We start from the raw sequence: 20,415 nt of genomic DNA, 5'->3' as shown, positions 1-20,415 counted from the left end.
TGCAGTGGACTCAAAAATTAGTATTTTAAGAATATGCACAACTGGGCCAGGCATGGTGGCAAACTTTAATCCCAGCACTTAGGAGGAAGATGCAGGGACAGCTTTGTGAGTGCAAGGCCAGCCTGTTCTATATAGTAAGTTCTAAACAACCTATAGCTACATAGTGAAATCTTGTCTTTTAAAAATGTGTGTGTGTCTGTGTGTATTTGTGTGATTTAGGGATCACCCTTCTGTGAGATCCTTTGGCTTCTAGGATAATTTCTAACTCGTCTAAAATTTAGTTTAAGAGGAATAGAACACTAGCAAGAAACTAATGCTGAAAAGATCCTTTTTCCTTGTTCTTGAACATTCTTTATGACACTAGGATTGTATGATGTAAATCACAGAAGAGTGGCCTTTTCATTTGTTGATGTAAGGCCAATATTTTCTACTAAAATCAGTGATAGGATAGATTTAAAAAAAAGAGAGAGAGCCAGGTGCTGGTGCACATCTTCAATGTAGCATTTGGGAGGCAGAGGCAAGCAGATCTCTGTGAGTTTGAGGCCAGCCTGGTCTACAGAGTTAGTGCAGGATAGCCAAGACCACACAGAGAAATCTTGTCTGGAAAAAAACAGAGACGGGGTGGTGAGAGAGAATATGAATATGGAGAAAAAGTTACTTACATTGAACAAAAGAGTGGATATTATCGAGATTCAGGAAAGCCAGTGGTACACATAACAGTCTAGGAAGAGATGATGTTTCAAGGAGTATTCAAAAGCAAGAAGAGGCTGATGGCCACTTGAAGCACTCTGATGCCTCACTCTGCTGGTTGAAATTTCCATTTTGTCCAAGCCCTTAAAAACAAAACTTGGCGTTAGCATCAATGGGTGCCAGTAGCAACATTTTCAAACCTGGTATCTGTAATGAACTTGACTCTTTAAAGGTTTACATCTTTTCTTTGCACTTATAGAATGATACAGTTTGATGTTCTTAAAAACTGCTGGCTTGAAATTTTAAGTGACAAATTTCTGTACTAACCTTGTTTATTATTTACCTTGGTATATTTCATAGCATGTTACTTAATTTTATCAATGCCATATATGTTTCAAATTATGACCATCTCTTGCTTGAATTATTGAAGGTCTTGAATCTTTAAAGAAAACCTTTCTTCCATTATTCAAAGGGGGAAAAAAAGCCAGCAAAGTCTTTAAATATATTTTAAATTGTTCAGTTATATCTTAGAATGATTAGAAATCCCACTTCTAATAATTTTACTGAAAAATTATTTTTGCTTGTTTGCTTGAGACAGGGTTTTACTCTGTATCCCTGGCTGTCCTAGAGCTTGCTGTGTAGACCAGGCTGGTCTTGAACTCAAGAGAACCACCTGCCTCTGCCTCCTGAGTGCTGGATTAAAGGTGTGCACCACCACTGCCCAGCCTGAAGTTTTAAGTTAAAGACAAATTAAGGTTTTTGTTTTGTTTTTGCTAGCTCTGGAAGGCATTCTGCTGTTGTTATTGTTATTATTATTAATTATTGTTATTATATTTACATGTATGTGTATATTTTGTGCTTGTGTGTGAGTGCACGAGTGCACACCGTTTTGTGACATGTTGCTCTCTACCTTACTTTTCTCTCACTGAATATAAAACCCACTATTTTGGCTAGGCTGACCTGAGAGCTGCAGAGATTCTCCTCCCTGCCCAGGGTAACAGAAGCCGCCCCATATACAGCTATGCATAGGGGCCCTGAGATTTGAATTTAGGTCCTTGTCCCTGTACAGAAAATACTTTCCACTGAGTGCTTCTCCCCAACTCCCTCTTCTGTTATTTTTTAATATGTTTCTCCCCTTTGTTTGCTTCCTTTTCTCCTCCCAGTATAGTTAGTTATTAGTTATAAGTTGGCTTTATTAGGTTATTCCATTGTGTCTTTAATGTGTTTCCTTTCAACTTTCTCTTTTACTGTGCACCCTGAGAAACTTCTTCATTTTGTCATCCAAACCTTTATTAACCTTGGCAAATAAAAAGTTTTAATGGTTCCAAGAATTTTTATTTTGTTTTTCTGGTAGTTCCTTTCCTATAAAGTGTGTGTGTGTGTGTGTGTGTGTGTGTGTGTGTGTGTGTGTGTGTGTGTGTGTTTGTGTGTGTACACACATATGCACTTATACAAGCTTGTGTGTAAATCACATGTAGGTATGGAGCTTCTGAGTTGAGGGGTTTAGTGACGAAAGCTTTCCATAGATTATCTGCTGCTCTTAGTATTTACTTCCAGTCTAGGCACTGTCACTTCTCTGTCATTCTACGTGTTAGATCATTTTTATGCTGCAGCAGTTAGATTCTTGTGATTCAGATTTGTACGTGAACAAAAGGAAATAATCCCAGCGTACTGAGGTAGGGGCAGGAGGATTGCCACAAATTCAAGTCCAGCATAGCAAGACCCTGTTGGGGGTGGGGAAAAGTGCAGTTTGCAGCTCTGACATAGTATTTTGCCCCAGTAGCTGTCTATCCCTGTTACCAGCGTCTTGTAAGAATATGCTAGCGTTCTTTAGGGGTTTGTCTCACATACTCTGCCCTTAGCTTATGTGTTTGCTCTTACAGTGTGGCTTATATATAGTATTGGGTTCTCTTCTATGGATTTTGAAAATAAAGTGATTTAAGTTAGTTTTAATAATTTTAGTGTTCAGATCTCAGTTGCTTTATAAATTTTTTTTTTCCAGTTTGTTTACACTAGGATTTAAGTTAGGTTTCTCACTGTTGTTGGTTGGTACATCTTTCATCAGCAGTAGAGTCGATCTTTTTGGCATTTATCTGGCATCTGTCAGGTAAGCATTTTTCATACTATAGCTTAGTGATTGTGTTATAGTAGTGCTTTTGTTGATTATTTTTGTTTTATCTTTTGTTTATGTGTTCAGCTTTTTGAAGTCTCATGTAGTTGAGGATGACCTTGAAGTCCTGAGACTCCTCCCTTCCCCTCCTTAGTTGCTGCCATTGCAGCATGTACCATTATAACTGTGTCTGTATGTACTGTATTTCCTGAAAATTGAAAATGCTCTGAGTGGCTTGATCAAAACCAAGTATGATTTGAGTGTTTTGTTTTGTTGATATAGATTATTCAAAAGTGCTGTTTGCGTGCTTGGTGGTTTGAATGAAAATGGTCTTCATGCATTCATTTATTTAAAGATTTGCTCCCTAGTTGGTAGAACTGTTGTGGATAAGATTAGGAGGTGTGGCATCAGATCCAGGTTTGGGTTTCTGTCAGAGGACATATAATATCTGATTGTCTTTGTGTTATTAATATTAAGTAATGTGTCCAGTTATCAACCAAATCCATCCTTTATATGGCTTCCTTTGTGTTTATTGTTTCAGTTTTCTTTGATCCAGATTCTTTGTAGGGTATTATACTGTTCTGTCTTTTAGTTTGGAGAGAGGTTAAGAATATAAGTGAAGAGACAGTAAAGATGCTGTTACAGTGCTGAAGACAGAGGTGGAGCATGGAGCACGTCTGGCCTTAGATTAGGAGTAGCAGCAGAAGTAACAAGGACTAGCTGGGCTTCCGGTACTGATTGATGGGAGTTACATAAGGCAAGGACTGAGGAGGGGGAACTTGTGGGGCTGGATAGTGGAGATAAAGTAGAGCACTCTGTGAATTTCCTTCAGCGTGAGTGCTGTAGCAGTCTAGGGCTTCTTGTTTACTCACCTTGATGCTTCTGCCTTTAGGTAAGCGCTGTGCTCAATGGTCCTTACTGGCTATGCAAGAGTATAAAAGCCCAGAAACCCACAGTCCGCTTCCTTGTTGTTTTAATTAGAATAAGGAAGGATATAGTGTCAAGTGAAAGAGGAACTTGTTTAATTTAAGAAACTAGTTAGTATGAAGTAGAGTGTATTTCTTATATATAAATCTCTGATATTAAGGGTTCTTACTAAAGTAGTTGTTTTACTGAAGAAAACCTGAACAAAAATTATACTGTGAGACCTGTGTATGATTTTGGCTTGTTCTTTTTGCTCTGTGAGATGGACCTGTGTGTGTGTGTGTGTGAGAGAGAGAGGGGGGGGTGTGTTAGACACAGTTACTTTGGAGTACATGTGTCCTAAACATAAAGCAGGAAGTTGAAAAACCACTTGAAATCATGGTCTGTCTTCAGTTAAAAAGGAAAAGGAATAATCCCAGCACTTGAGAGGCAGAGGCAGGCGCATCACTGTAAGTTCGAGGCCAGCCTGGTCTACAAAGCTAGTCCAGGACAGCCAAGGCTACACAGAGAAACCTTGTCTCAAAAAACCAAAAAAAAAAAAAAAAAAAGGAAATAAAAAGAAAAGTAAAAAATGGTATGTGTGTGTATGGGTTTAGTTAGAGTTACATAAATTTGCAAATTCTTACTGGAAATCCTGGGGAAACTGGTGTCATGGTATGCACCTATAATTCCAGGATGTGGGAGACAGAGGCAGGAAGGCTGTGAATTTGAGGCCAGTCCGGGATATATGGCAAGACCAGTTTCAAAAGAACGAAGGTGAAGAAATCTTGAGGGGACCAGTTGCTCACATGTCATAAACTATGTAACAGCTCCTTCCAGGCTTGGGCAGTAGTGCTCTGTAATCATGCATGTTGTTCATTTCTGTTAATGTGTACAGGTTTACACTGAGTGGAATAAAAAGAATAAATACACTCATGTTTGTTTCATTATGTTTTGCCATAAACTAAGTTTATGGTAGTTCAGATTTTGCCACCAAAGAGTTTAACAGACAATCATGGTGACCCTGGCCAGCAGCTGAGATGTCTGGAAGGTGTAGGTCAAGGACTCACAGTTCTGATAATTCTGATAGTCCCTAAAGCCATAAGAATGGAATTTCAGGAGATAAGATACTGTATCCAACAATTCAGTGTGGTGGAAGCAAAGACAGTGTTCCAGAAAGCTCTTCCAAACAAGGGCAGGTTTCTGTGGATGATGAAACCACATTGGTATGGTATTATCCCAGATGTTTACCTTTGAAATCTCTGACTCTGGAAAAACTGAGGGAAATGCAGCAAGTAGCACAGGAGATGGATATGGAGATTATCTATATCTATATTCATATCTATATCTATATATATTGTGTGTTGCGTGTGTGCGCACGTTGCTACATGTATGTAGAGGCCAGAAGAGGCTGTCAAAATCTCCTAGAACTGTGTTAATAGATGGTTGTGAGCTGCCATGTGCGTGCTGAGAATGGAATCCTGGTCCCCTGAAAGTACAGCTCTTAAATGCTGAGTCATCCCTGCAGCCTTACCACAGGATATATTTTGCCAATAAAATATAAGAAAAGAAAAGTAGCCAACAGCACACTGACCAGTAGTTTAATGCTTAGAGAACAACCCTCCTTTACCTGATATTTAATAACAATTAGAAAATATTATATATCTGTGTGCCAAAAGCATTCATTAGTAAAACTGAGCATTTAAAACAACCAACAATGATGACATTTGACTTCAACCGCTGGTTTGTGTTAAACAGAGGTTGTTAAACTTTGAGCCAAATTTTGTGGGGTTTTTTCCTTCTAAGGTTGTTTATAATTGTGACGTATTCACCATTCCCATTGCTATCAGTTTTATATAGCTATCAGAGACTAAATATACCTTTTTTTTAAATGTATTTATTTATTATGTATATAATGTCCTGCCTGCATATGTGCCTGCCTTCCTGCCTGCCTGCCAGGAAAGGGCACCAAATCTCCTTATAGATGGTTATGAGCCACCATATGGTTGCTGGGAATTGAACTCAGGACCTTTGGAAGAATAGCCAGTGCTCTTAACCTCTGAGCCATCTCTCCAGCCCACCTAAACACACCTTTTATATGTAGACCATCTTCTTTACATGTTTATTAAAAACCTAAATTTGAAGGTAGATTCCAATTCATGCAAAATATATGTGTTTGGCTTTTTACTAATTCAAAGCAAAAATTTAAAACCGATTTTCATGTGCCATATGCTATCTAGTCTGACTGATAATGATCTCACCAGTAATGTCAGAACTGGTTTCTGATAAAAACTTAACTTAAGAAACTCTACACCGCTCAAGAAACAGAGTTAGGGAGATGTCTGAGTTTGAGGCCAGCCTAGTCCACAGAGTGGGTCCTACCCAGAGAAACCCTGTCTTAGGAGATGGAGAGAGACGGAGAGGGAGGGACGGGGAGAGAGAGAGAGAGAGAGAGAGAGAGAGAGAGAGAGAGAGAGAGAGAGAGAGAGGAAAAGAAGAGGAGGAGGAGGAGGGAAGAGAAGAGAGACTCACTCTTGAGGCAGAGGCAGGTAGATACCTATAACTTTGAGACCAGTTTTGTTTGGGTAGTAAGTTCCAAGCCAGCCAAACCTATGTAGCGAGACGCTTTCTCCAAAAGCCGAAAAGAAAATAAACTTTCACACCTATTCTGTAGTCAACTAAGCTTTAATTATATTAATTTTAAGAAATGAAAAATCACATGATGTTGGAGGATATTTGATCCCATTGTAAATTCCGAGATTGTGAACTGTAAAAACCTGTTTATTGTTTGGTGTGGCTCAGCCCTAGGAACACCTTTAATCCAAGAACTTTCTGTATGTAGGTTTAAATAAAGTTAATCCCAGGTCAAGAGACAGAGCAAGAAATCAGCGGCCAGGTATTAAACAGAAAGGAGGGACTTTGAGTTGAAGGGTATTTAAGACAGTGTGGAGAAGAAGAAAGGGCTTTTTGGCTTTTTCTTTCTGGGACTTGAGCTGAGTAGGACGATCAGCTGGGTGCTTTCTCTGCCTCTCTGAGCTAACAGGTTTTCACCCCAGCACCTGGCTTTGAGTTTTCATGAGTAAAAATCAAACGATTGGGATTTTCTTATTTAAAACCACATGTCTGTCTTTTTCACCCCTGTACCACACATAGTTAAAAACCTATAGGTATTTGTTATACCCATATAACATGGACTTGAAAGAGTCTATGGGGGCTGGGCATGGTGGTGCACTCATGTAATCCCAGCATTCAGGAGGCAGAGGTAGGTGGATTTCTGTGAGTTCGAGGCCAGCCTGGTTTACAAAGCAAGTCCAGGACAGTCAAGGCTACACAGAGAAACCTTGTCTTGAAAAAACCTAAATAAATAAATAAATAAATAAATAAATAAATCTATGCAGGAAATATAGATATTTATTTGGAGGTTAAATCTGAATACTGGCTGAATCTGCTTGTGCAAGACAGGAAATTTAAGTTTTCCTAAAAGACCTAAAATAAATGGAGTTCTGCTAAAGAAAATGAAAAGCCTGAACAAAGCCTCCATTTCAGAGAGCTGTCTTAGCTGTGAGCCCACAGAGCACGGCTCCCCAGCCCCCACACATGCCTTTAGGTGGCAAAGGCAGCTTGAGCTCCTGCAGTACATGGTCTGACTTTCCTCCTCTCCTGTCTTCCTTCTTCCCTGTCCTATATTTTGCTTTTTTCCAGCCCCCCTCCCCCCATTCCCTCTTGTAGGTTATCTTTTCCTTGTCTTCTTTATCCTCTTTTGTTTGCATCTCTTTCTCTTTCTTCCTGGACCCAAACAGAAGAACAATCCAGTTTATCTTTTGCTAAATCTTGTCTAGGCCAAAAAGCCTAATACCTATTAAACTAAACAATTCTTTTTTTTTTTTTTTTTTTTTTTTTTGCATTGTGGTTCAACTAGTGTGTACATATCAGATCAATTTGGGTTTGTTTACTTTTTATGACACCTTCAAGGAATCTAAGATTTTTTTAGCTTTTAAAATTATTTTATTATACATTTATATATATATACACACATATATAGTATATTATAGTATACTATAATGCTATACTAATACAGTAACCACAGCAGAGGCATGCATGCATTGCAGATTTTGATAGTCCCACCTCCTAGGTTTGAGAAATGTTTATGCTTTGCCACAGTTTATGTAAGCTTTTTTTGAGGAATAAAACTTCATTGCTCTTTCTAATCTATTCATCTTTCTTCCTCTCTCTTATTTAATACAGCACAAGCTATTGTTTCTTATTTATTAATGCATCTAAATGTAATAAATTGTATAAAGAGCTCTTTTAACTAGAGAATTTTAAAAAATGAATTAATTCAAAACTTGTCAAACCAGATCCCAGACCACAGAACACACCTCTTCCAATTCCCTTTACCTCTCTGTTACTTTCTCCATGGCCTATCCTTCCCTCAGTCTCCCCACCCGTCTGTTTCCCACACCTCTTCCTCTCCCATTTTTGTTAGTGTCCCATTTTCATCTCCTTAACTTTTTAATCTTCTTCTTAGAGACAGCATTACGCTGTTTAATAGTTGCTTCCTAGTCTCGGTTTTTTAATGTTGGCTTTCTGCATCCAACCTCTTTGTGAAACATTGGTTTAGGAATGAAGGTGTTAGCATAATCGTGGTTTGCAGTTTGCTTTTTGTGGTCACACACTCTTTCTTATTCTGTAAATAGTAGAAGACCTACTTTGTATATTCTAGACAATGTCTTCTGTCTTATTCACTAATTGTCCCTTGAGCTCTGTCTAGTCTCCTGTTAGCCCTATCTGCTGAATTTAAATTTTAGCTACTTCATTTTTATCTGTACACGTTCTAATTATTTGGCAGATAATCTTTTTTTTTTTTAAATAGTTTTGTGTTCCTCACAGTTCTTTCCAGGTTTTCATTATAGGCAAACCTAAGTATTTCTGTCTCCTAAAGAAATGCAGCATTTTAGCACACCTGTTCCTAGCATTTGTTGATACATGTTCTTGCTGTGGTGTCTGGTTTCCTCTTCTGTTCCCGTGTCTTTTCCATCTCCCTTCCTCCATCTCTGTTTATTTCTCCTGTTTTTTGTCAGTCACTTTTTCCATCCTGCAAATGGATAGGTGCTTCGCCCTGCTCAGTTGTTAGCTCTGTCCTCTAATACCTTTCCTCTATCCCTAGGAATTTTGCATTTGTTTTTACAGCCTGGGGAAGTAGGGTCTGAGTATCTGGTTCATTTGCTGTACTGAAGCATTTGATTTGATTCCCTTTCCTGTCTCTATCTCTCCCTTTCCCTCTCCCTCCCACTCACACCCCCTTTTATTCATTTACTTATCTTTTTGCTTATATGTAATGATGATGATACTGCTGGTGGCAGAGTTGTGTGTGTGTACATACATGCTAGTGAGCCCATGTGGGGGTGCGGACAGAACACAGCCTTGAGGTTCAGTCCTCACCTTCCACATTGTTTGAAACAGGGTCTCTTGGTGTTTGCCTGCTGCATATGCCAGGCTAGCTGGCCCACAAAACCATCTCGCCCTTCCCCATGGGAGCACTGGGGTGACAGGTGTATATGCTACCTCACCCAGCTTTATGTGGGGACTGGGGAGTAGAGTTCAGGTCCTACACTTGTATCGCACACACTTCACTCAACCGAGCCATTTCCCAGTCCCTGGGTACTTTGTTCTCTTTCGAAAACAAGTTTGGGGAAAAAATAGACAATAGGAAAGAAAATAAGGGTTGACTCATGGTTCCCTTTAACCTTAAGCACTTGTTTGGGGCGCTAACGTCTGCCTGCATGTCAGGTGGGTTTTGCTCTGTTCCTTCTACCCACAGTAGAGCAGAAGCATTGAAGTACTGCTTCCAATTTTGTGTTTCTTGTCAAACACTGGTTGCTTTTAATATATTAAAAAATCAGGACTCTTATCCAGTGAGTGTAGTTATTTGCCTCTGTAATATTTCCTCAAATAACTTAGTAATAATTTTAGTAGAGATTAAAGTTTCCCTTCTCTGAACTACACTATCCTGGACATTGCTGCACATGTTGAAGTTACAGCAATGGGCAAAATAGCAGTGGGCCCACCCTCGCAGATCACATGTTCCAGTGGGAGGAGGCAGGTAAACAGCAGTGCTAAGTGCTACAAGAAGTGGGGAAAACAGAAGCATGGGGAAATTAAGAGTGTCAGGGTGACAGGAGACAACTTCCTGAACAGAACACCAACAGCCCAGACATTAATGTCAACAATTAATAAATGGGACCTCATGAGGCTGAGAAGCTTCTGTAACGCAGGAGACACTGTCAAGAGAACAAAGCGACAGCCTACAGACTGGGAAAAGATCTTCACCAACCTTACATCTGACAAAGGCCTAATTTCCAAAATATATAAAGAACTCAAGAAATTAAACACCACCAAACCAAATAACCCAATTGAGAAATGGGGCTTGGAACTACACAGAATTCTCAACAGAGGAATATCAAATGGCTGAGAAACACTTAAAGAAATGCTCAACCTCCTTAATCATCAGGGAAATGCAAATCAAAACAACTCTGAGATTCCATCTTACACCCATCAGAATGGCTAAGATCAAAAATTTAAGCGACACCACATGCTGGCGGGGATGTGGGGAGAGAGGAACACTCCTTCATTGCTGGTGGGAATGCAAACTAGTACAGCCACTTTGGAAATCTATCTGGTGCTATCTCAGAAAACTGGGAATAGGGCTTCCGCAAGACCCAGCTACTCCACTCCTTGGAGTATACCCAGAAGATGCTCCAGCACACAACAAGAAAATTTGCTCAACCATGTTCATAGCAGCCTTATTCATAATAGCCAGATCATGGAAACAGCCTAAGTGTTCCTGAGTAGAAGAATGGATAAAGAAACTGTGGTACATATACACTATGGAATACTATTCAGCTATTAAAAACAAGGAATTCCTGAAATTTGTGGGTAAATGGATTGAGCTAGAAATGATCATAATGAGTGAGTTAACCCAGAAGCAGAAAGACTCAAATGGTATATACTCACTTATATCTGCATATTAGCCCAAGGGGCATGTCCCACGAAAGCCTTCACTTACCAGGAAACTGAGACAGAGGGGAGGACATTCTATTGGGACTCTAGACGTGAGAAGCATGGGAGAATGGCAAAGTAGAAGGATCCAGAGGGTCCTAGAAACCTACAAGTAGAACATTATGATAGGCAGATTTGGGCCCAGGGGTCCTGCTCAAACTGAGGCACCAACCAAGGACAATACAGGCGGTAAACTTTAAACCCCTACCCAGATCTAGCCAATGGACAGAACACTCTCCACAGTAGAGTGGAGAGTGGGATATTACTTTCTCACATACTCTGGTGCCTCACCTTTGACCATGTCCCCTGGAGGGGGAGACCTGGTGGCACTCAGAGGAAGGATAGCAGGTTACCAAGAAGAGACTTGATACCCTATGAACATATACAGGGGGAGGTAATTCCCCTCAGGAACAGTCATAGGGGAGGGGAATAAGGGGAAAATGGGGGGGGGGAAGAATGGGAGGATACAAGGGATGGGATAACCATTGAGATGTAACAAGAATAAATTAATAAAGGAAAAAAAAGATTGGGATATTAAAAAAAAAAAGAGTGTCAGGGTGTGGGGAGTTTGCACTGAAGGAGCCTACAGCAGCCATAACCTCTATATGAATTATAAATTTTGTTTAAATTCTTTTATGGTAAGAGAATATGAAACCTTGGTAGTGGGTACAAGTTGATTTTTCTCTTCTCTAGCCTTTGAAGACTTTTCCTTTTATGAAGTGTTCCTTTTTTGTTTGTTTCTGGTATTGGGAATCAGACATCATTGGGCCTTGAACATGCTACACAGCTGTTCTCCTATAGTTAGAGTTTTTAATTCCTCCCTGTTGAGTTGCCCCCATCATCATCTTTATCTTTAGGATTGCTTCTTTGAGCTGCTTGCTTTGACATCAGTGTTACTCTTTTTTTTTTTAACTCTTACTTTCAAACTTTACATCTCACATACGAGTTCATTCTGTCAGTCTTTTACCTATACAATTTAGTTCACTTAAATTTAAGGCAAATATTGGCAGATTAAGATTTTAATATTTTTATAGTTAACACTATACTAGGGTAATTTCATGTTATTTTTTATAAGATTTTACTTTAAGTGTGTGTGTGTGTGTGTGTGTGTGTGTGTGTGTGTGTGTGTGTGTGTACACATACACGCACATGAGTGGAAGCCAAAGCAGTGGTTTAGATTCTCTGGAGCTAGGCTTAGGGGTAGTTGCAAGCTGATGTTGGTGGTGGAAAATGAACTTAGGTCCTGTGTAAAAACAGTAAGCACTCTTAACTGCGGGACCATCTCTCCAGCCCTTTAATAGAGTTTTTCCTTTGTTTTTAAGATTTATTTTTGTTTTATGTGTATGGATATTTGCCTGCATATGTGTCTGTGCATCATGTGCATGCAGTTCCTGCCAGAAGAGAGCCTCAGATCCCTTGGAACTGGACTTACACATGGTTGTAAGTCTTCATGTTGGTGCTGGGAACTGAACACTAGTCCTCTTAACTGCTAAGCCATCTTTCTAGTTTCCTTCTTGATAGAGTTTTAAGCAAAAGGGGGAAAAAATCTAAATTACACCCCTCCCCCAAGAAGAAATTATTTCAAAATTTACCTTTTCTAAGTGGCTCAGTGAAACAGATGTCTTCAGTGACTATTCCTGCCTAACTGCTCTTGCACTAACGGTCAGTAGAATGAAAAAGAAAGTTCAACTTTGAAGTTCACTGCTTCAAAGAATAACACAGGTTAGATTATTTTAGAATGCTAACGTGATGCTTGGTTCTTCAGTATACAAGAAGTTGAATTCACACATATCTAGCACAGAAATATAAATTATTTCCTGAGGTATATTTTTAAATTTTTTATATCCTTTCATACTTTAATCTCAATCTCTCTCTCTCTCTCTCTCTCTCACACACACACACACACACACACACACACACACACACACACACACACACTTTCTCCTCTTTTAATTGACAAATTGTTTCTTAGGGCCAGTTTCAGCTGTCCTCTTGTTTTTAATACATGAAACTGAAGCACAGCCACACCTACTTCTTTACAGATTGTGTGTTGCTTTGTTGTTATCACGTCATAATTGAGCAATTGGACAAAAGGACATTTGAGTGTAGATTTCAAAGCCTATTTTTGCTATTTGGCCCTTTTTATTAAAAAGAAAAATCTACCAACCTCTGATATGCAAGAGTGGCTCACCCATGAGTGTTAGGAGACACTCTTGGTAAGCACCTTCACAGTTTCTCATGCAGGACAGGTGGCTTCATACCCAAGAATTTGAATTTAGGAGGTTGGCAAAATGGCTCAGCAGGCAAAGGTGCTACCAAGCCTGATGTCCTGAGTTCAGTCCCCTGGACCAGCATAATAGAAAGAGAAAACAATTTCCTGAAATTATTCCTCTGACCTTCACATGAATACTCTGGCACATGGATACAAATGCATAAAATAAATAAATGTAATAATAACTTAAAGTGCATCTCTAACAGATGTCAGGTGATGTTGATCTTTGTCTAAATATCACATTTTGAGGAACACTACCAAGGTGTTACATGCCATATTACTAAATGCATCTTTGATTTCCTGTGGTCTCACATAAATCTGGAATGCTTGGGATCAGGAGTGTTTCAGATTTGGAGTCTTTTTTCTGTGTTTGGAATATTTGTATGAGTTTTGGTTATATTTAGATAAACATCCCTGATCCCTCAATTTAAAATACAAAATGTCTCAGATTTGAAACTTAGTATTTTTTTATATGCTTTTTGGTAAACAATTTGAATTTTGGGCCAGTTCCTATTTTAGGTTTTTTAGAGATACTTGACCTGTGGTTTGTATAGTACTTGCCAATAATGTTGAAATCCATAAACCATTTTAACCTTGCTATTCTCTGAATAGCACAGCTTTATAATAACCACAAACTCTCAAGCTGGCCATGATAGTACACGCTTGTAGTCCCAGCACTCTGAGGGGCAGAGGCAGGCAGATCTCTGTGAATTTAGGGCCAGCCTGGTCTACAAATCGAGTCCAGGACAGTGAGGGCTACTCAGAGAAGCCCTGTCTCAAAAACAAAATAAAACCCCAAAAACCAGACCTTCAAACTCTCAACAGTCCACCTGTCTGTGAGCAGGGGAGTGAGTGGGTGCCAGAACCTGTGATACTTTCGCACAGCAGAAAATAGCCTTTTCCTCTCTCTTGAGGAGAAACTAGAACGCCACAGTAGAGTCTCTACTTCTTTTTTTTTTTTTTTTTTTTTTTGGTTTTTCGAGACAGGGTTTCTCTGTGTAGCCTTGGCTGTCCTGGACTCACTTTGTAGACTAGGCTGGCCTCGAACTCACAGCAATCCGCCTGCCTCTGCCTCCCGATTGCTGGGATTAAAGGCGCTCTACTTCTTTACTGACTGGCTTAGTTAGGGGTTTTGAGAGTCTTGTAAGACTCAAGGAGAAGGCGTCTTTATAGCTGGCTGCTGATTATACTGATTCATTCATTTTGTGAAAATTATTATTTGTTTCTTGGGATTTGTATGCTTAGCTTTGCTGCAAAGTTCTAAAAAAAAATCCCAGTAGCTTGAGAATGTTAGGAGTTAATTATTTAATGGTAGGGACTTCTCCCTTCAGATCCTGTGTGTACAAGAAGGGAGCACTGTCTCCATGGGAACCCCTCCTCCTCTGCTTCCCTGCCCGACTTTCTGTAGATCTTTGTGTGTGTTTGGGGGGTAGAAGTCATGTTAATAAAACACTTGCTGAAATGAATGTGATTTTAGACCTTTTTTTTTTTCTCCCAGTAAATTAACAACCTTAAAATTTGTTGGGGTCTTATCTTTTCCCCTATCTAATAGTTACACTGTGAAGTGTCTTCATGTCTTCAGGGTGAGTGGGCTTTTGTATGGTGAGAACAGAAGGGACAGGAAGAAGATTTTGACATATTGATCTGAAGCCTGTGTTAAAGCTGCTTCTCTGCCTCACCCATCTTGTTTGTCATAGTTGGTTTGTGCAGGGTCCTAGAGAAACCGCTTCTCAGCAGAGTACATGGCATCTACCTTGTGAGTGGGGGAGGGACGAGTTGGCTGGAGGCTGATGGGCTTGTATGTGAGGGATGCTAGTGTGTGGTCCTGCACACTCCACAGGGAGCCCCACACAAATCCTCAGAGTCACCTTTATTAAGAGAAGGACTGTCGGCTTCGTTTCTGCCATTTGGAAGGCAGCATTGTGAGGTTACATACAGAGTTAATTATGTACAGCAGTGAGCCCTGCTGTGCCCATGCTTTCCTGATGCAGTAGTATCTAGCACAGCGATACTGTTCTATTTATATGATTTTCATGTGTATTAAAAAAGAAAAATTAGTCTAGATTTATAAGCCTTTAATATGAAATGCTTTTACATTTTTGATAGAGAATACATTGTAAGTGCATAGAGGATTTTTTAGATGCATGGAGAATTTTTACCTTTCATCTAGCAGTAGCTGCTATAAGATGATGTCACCTTGCAGCTGATTGGCTGTTGCAGCACCTAGGGCAGGGAAGAGAAAGAAAAATGCCGGCACAAACCTCAGTGGTGGTTCTGTGGTTGTTTCTATCTATTTTTGATAGAATCTTTGATTAGTATTAAATGTACTGTATTTGGCCATGTGAACTATTAGGAGCTATTCTAGGGTGAGGGAAATTCGGAGGAATGAGGCGGCTGATTTGCAAACGGATCTGTGATTGTAAGTTGAAGAATCTGGGTATAGGAATAAGGCAGGGCGTGCTGGAAGATTGACTATGGGAGGGGCTGGCAGAAAATGCTTATATGAGCAGCAAAAAGGAGAGATGCCTTGACTGTTCTCAAATTAATATGTTTGCTCTAATGTTTTGACTATATATGCATAGGAAATGTGACAATATGGTATTTTAAATCACAGAAATTATATAGTGTTAACCAATATATAATATTTATCTAATAGATCTTTTTAAAAAATGTATCCTAGCTAAATAATGATTTTTAGCTATAGCTTTATTTTATTTTTGAGTCTTAATGGAAAAAGCTTAGCTTCCTTAAGTACCTGTTTTTTTGTTTTTTTTATGCTTTGTGCAGATAAAAGCTTTGATGATGAAGAATCAGTGGATGGAAATAGACCATCATCAGCTGCTTCAGCCTTCAAGGTTCCTGCACCTAAAACATCTGGAAATCCTGTCAACAGTTCGAGAAAGCCTGGTTCAGCAGGTGGCCCTAAGGTTGGAGGTAATGCAAATCCATTTCAGGTCTGTGTGCCTGCTTCATGCATCTTGATGTTTGGTGCTTCAAAGCAGTGTGTTTATTCATGGCTGCAGTGGAAATGCAAGTCTGGAGGGAGTGTTCCACCATAAGAAGTATGCTGCCTTTTAGAAATGAGTAGTATACATTGTTACTTCCAGTAAGAACATGTATGAATTTGGGTTTTCTCATGGGTACTTATTTTTCAGATGCCAGCTTTAAAGGAAGTAGTTTTTTGGAGTGTGTGTTTAAAGGGAGTGGTATTTCAGGATTGGGTAGTTTTTGGGTATTGTAACTGTCAGAGCTTTGAAGTAAAGAAATATAGAATGCATATTCACACTTGTCTGGGTGTAGTAAATTAAATACTTGAACATTTAAAATGGTTGAAGAAGATACTGGGTCCTGAGTAATTTGTTACAATAGGAATTGGGTGGTGACCAAGTAAAACTGCCTCAAAATGGTTTCTGTATTTGATAATAATAAATAAGAAGACAAGGAAAGCAGGATTTTTTGCAATTATGCAGCACAACCTTGGGCTTTCTAGAACTGCTATAGTGTGGCCTTAATTTTTTAATGATATTTTTTCTATGCTAGTTAGGATCCATGAATATCTGCCAGGTGTGAGTTTCTGCTGGATGTATCTGATAGAATGAGTCTGTACGGCCAAATGCGTATTTGCTAGAGGTCACTTCTCTCTCTCTCTCTCTCTCTCTCTCTCTCTCTCTCTCTCTCTCTCTCTCTCTCTCTCTCACTCTCTCACTCACACACACACACACACACACACACACAGACACACAGACACACACACAGACACACACACACAATGTGCCTTGCTTATATCTTGGAAACATCTTGTTTACATTAATTGGTATGAAAATCAAGGTCTTGACAATTTTTGTGTTTTATCTTTTTGTTTATGGTACTTAGATTAACAACAAAAAGGACAGGAAAAGAAAAACTACATGTCTACTAGGTTGGTTCTGAAAGAAGTTGTGTTCCATTTTAGTACAAGCAAACATGTTTCCCAAGTCATATGATTCAGAATCTATGGATTCTCTTGCTTTTTTTTTTTTTTTTTTAAAGTAGATGGGGGTCTCTCTCTATAGCCCTGGCTGGCTGGAACTGACTATGTAGATCAGGCTGGACTCAGACTTACAGGATCACTTGCTTCTGCTTCCTGAGCGCACCACTATGGTTTATTTTACCTTTCTTTAACTCTTATATATCGTGCAATTAGAAAGAATTTTAACTACTTTTGTTTTGTCTCAATCCAGACATATATTCTGCAGGTACCAGTTACAGCACTATAGCACAGGATGCTCTCTTTTACACTCTGATTTTTGGAAAGATGTGTGTGTTATTCTTTGATTTCTTTTGTTATTCATTACAGGGGGGTGCTTTTCTTGATTTTTAATTACAGAATTTTAACATGATAATTTCATAAAACCTTTGCTATAAATAGACTATCTATCTATCTATCTATCTATCTATCTATCTATCTATCTATCTATCGCATAATATTTAACATTTTTATGAATCTTGACTAGTCGTTTGTAATTATTTCTGGCTTTATGAGTTAATTCTAGAATAAAATTTAAGATGGTAATTTACTTATCACAGGCCATGTGATTTCTTGAAAATTAAAATGAGAAGGGTTTCCTTAAAGGGCTGATTTAATCCCCACAGCCTGCAGTAGGCAGTCTGTAGTTATTGTTCTTCCAGATAGGACAGTGTTAGGTAGCGATTGTGTCATCCTCCTAGACTGTGACATTGTCATTTTCCCCCTCTCCCTTCTCTTCTTTTTCCTCTTTTTCCTCGTCGGCAACTACAGATTCATTCTTGTTTCTTTTGTCACTGATAACTTGGTTGCTTGCTTAGTTGTGGGCTTTTCAAGATTGTGCCTCCCTTGTAGCCCAGGTTGACCTCTGAATCATAATTCCACGTGCTTGAGTTACAAGCATGTGCCACCATGCAGGCTTCCACTGTCCGTTCATCTAAGAAATAAGCAGCTAGCCAGAGGATGTTGATAATGTTTGTGGAATTAATGCATTCTTGGCTATCAGTTTTTCTTTGAAAACCTGACTGTAGATGTTCTGGTGTTGGCAGACACGTTGGTTTTATATGAGCTGAAGGTAGTTTTCTTAGCATTGCTGCAGTAACTTTGTGTTGGAAGGAACTCTGTGTAGTAATCCGGATCGGTGGCCAGCTCCAGCACCTGAGGACAGGAACAGGATAGATACAACGAAGAACAGCAGTCATGTGCCCTAGCTCTAGTGAGTAGAAAGCTTCTTCTTAGTTAGCTCTACACATACTGTATTTTCCTGAGAAGATCAAATTGGCGCTATTTGTATTATATCACTTTGTGTACCTTTTTATTACCTATTGTTTTTACCCTGGTTTTAAATTAGTTGAAAATTATTGATGTCTAGACGACATGATTGGGTTGTCTTTAGTTTTTTTGTTTTTGAGTTTTTTGTTTCTGCTACTGTAAACCATGCTGTCATTCTTTCATGTATATCTTTTAGCCATATCTCCCATTGTCCTCCTATAATTTAAGTTCTTGTTGTTGTTATTTAGTTGTTTTTTAAAAAGATTTATTCATGTATTATGTATACAGCGCTCTGCCTGCATGACAGAAGAAGCCATTAGATCACATTATAGATGGTTGTGAGCCACCATGCTGTTGCTTGGAATTGATCTCTCTAGCCCTAGTTGTTGTTTTTTAGTGGCCTTGTAGTGCCATGCAAGTGCCTGTGACTGAGGCATCTCCACCATGCCTTTGGCTTTTGAGGGAAGTAGAGCTAAATGACTTGTGGCAAACCAAAGGAATATGAATGAATCTAATTATCACCAGTCTCAGGCTTCTTCAGGTTCACCTTAAGCCCATTCTGTAGCCCAGGCTGACTGGCCTTGAACTTCCTTCATCCTTCCTCAGCATCCTTAACACTAGGACTATAATGGTACCACTTTGTTGACTCACTGGAGTGAGTTTCTGAAGCTCACTGATTGGGAAGATATGGGAATTTAAAGGTTTCTTTTAAGGAATCTTCAGCATTCCCCAAAAGATTATAAATCTAGTTCTAGATACAGCAGTTCTTAAAGAATATGTATGTTCTTGCTCTCTTGGTCCCCTCCTTTCCCTCTTCTGAAGTATTGTTGCTTATATTCTTTTCATTTAAGTACTTTATTATGTTAGTTTTACTGAAGAACACATTCTAGTTTAGAGAAATTAAGCATCTTACCTAGAGCCAAATATTTAATAAGTGAGCAAAGTATAAAAATCGCCTTGCTGTTGTGGCCACACACTCATCTCTGTGGATAAATAGGAGTTTTGCTGTACCCCCAAGTTCAGCAATGAACAACTGTGTCAGACTGGAGCTTAGCAAGTAGGACAATAAGCAAACCTGTCACTTTTACTTTGTAAATGTAAAAACTTTTAGATACTTTCTTGTTGAAATTTATCCTTCTTTTGGTATTTTTTAGTTTGGGGTTCTTTCTTTTGTTTTTGTTTTTCAAGACAGAGTTTCTCTGTGTAGCCCTGGCTGTCCTGGAACTCACTCTGTAGACCAGGCTGGCCTCAAACTCACAGATATCCATCTGTCCCTGCCTCCCGAGTGCTGGGATTAAAGACATGAGCCACCACTGCCCAACTGGGGGTGCTTCTTTTTATGGCTGTCTAGAGCCCAGACTAGCTATATACTTGCTATGTAGCCAAGGCTGACCTTGAAAAGCTGAACTTTCTGCACGCAGTACTATGCCTGGCTTTGAAACTGCCTTCTTTAAATTTATTTCATGACATATAGGATCTCTTATTACTGTATCAATTGTTTTGGCTACCATTTGTTTTATAAAATAGGAGGAATTGGATGATGGTATAATTTCATTGTTTATAATTACTATTGGATTTGAGGTTAGTAACTTGTCATTGAGACACACAACTGAACAAGTTCTGTTTTTAAAAGTTCTTTGTCTTTTCTTGCTTGGTCACTCATTCAGGTGAGCCAAGTAGTTTGTACTATTTCCTTTAATATCAAAGACTACTTTGAGATTGCTTTAGCCAGACAAACTCAACACTCCCTGGGTGGCAGCCCACCCTGAGCACCACAGTATGTTACGGCCAGTGTGGAGCTGCCTCAATACTCATCAGTAGGTAAGCCCAGCATCTCAAAGCCCAGAGTGTCCACTCTTCCTCAGGGATGTCTGGAGTTTCCACTCCTTACAGTGAAGCCAGTCATTTCCACTCCCCAGCATACAAGAGAGTTGCTTTCTCTGTACATAAATAAGCATGACGGTAACCACACACATTTAATCTCAAAGCTTTTGGTTTTTATTATAATGCAAACTTTTACTGGTAGCTCTCATGTCCTTGTGATGTAGCTGAGTTGGTGGAGTGCTTGCTTCACATGCATGAACATCATATAAACTTGATGAGATC

At 39.3% G+C, this 20,415-nt stretch overlaps 1 protein-coding gene across 31 annotated transcripts in view; it reads left to right on the top strand.

The window, feature by feature from the left end:
• CLASP2 (cytoplasmic linker associated protein 2) overlaps positions 1–20,415 on the top strand; it is a 178,860-nt gene that overhangs the window by 51,370 nt on the left and 107,075 nt on the right. For 24 of the 31 annotated variants that reach the window (XM_084754510.1, XM_084754512.1, XM_084754516.1 and 21 more), the window contains one exon: positions 15,822–15,968. In XM_084754510.1, the coding sequence (XP_084610636.1) occupies positions 15,822–15,968 (147 nt within the window). Of the gene's footprint in view, positions 1–15,259; positions 15,454–15,821; positions 15,969–20,415 lie in introns of those variants that run through there. The other 7 variants (XM_084754505.1, XM_084754507.1, XM_084754503.1 and 4 more) reach the window with 2 other exon arrangements.

This window comes from Acomys minous (assembly GCF_964271855.1).
Source record: "Acomys minous genome assembly, chromosome: 13".
Taxonomy (NCBI): domain Eukaryota; kingdom Metazoa; phylum Chordata; class Mammalia; order Rodentia; family Muridae; genus Acomys; species Acomys minous.
This window is presented reverse-complemented; position numbering and strand designations above follow the sequence as displayed.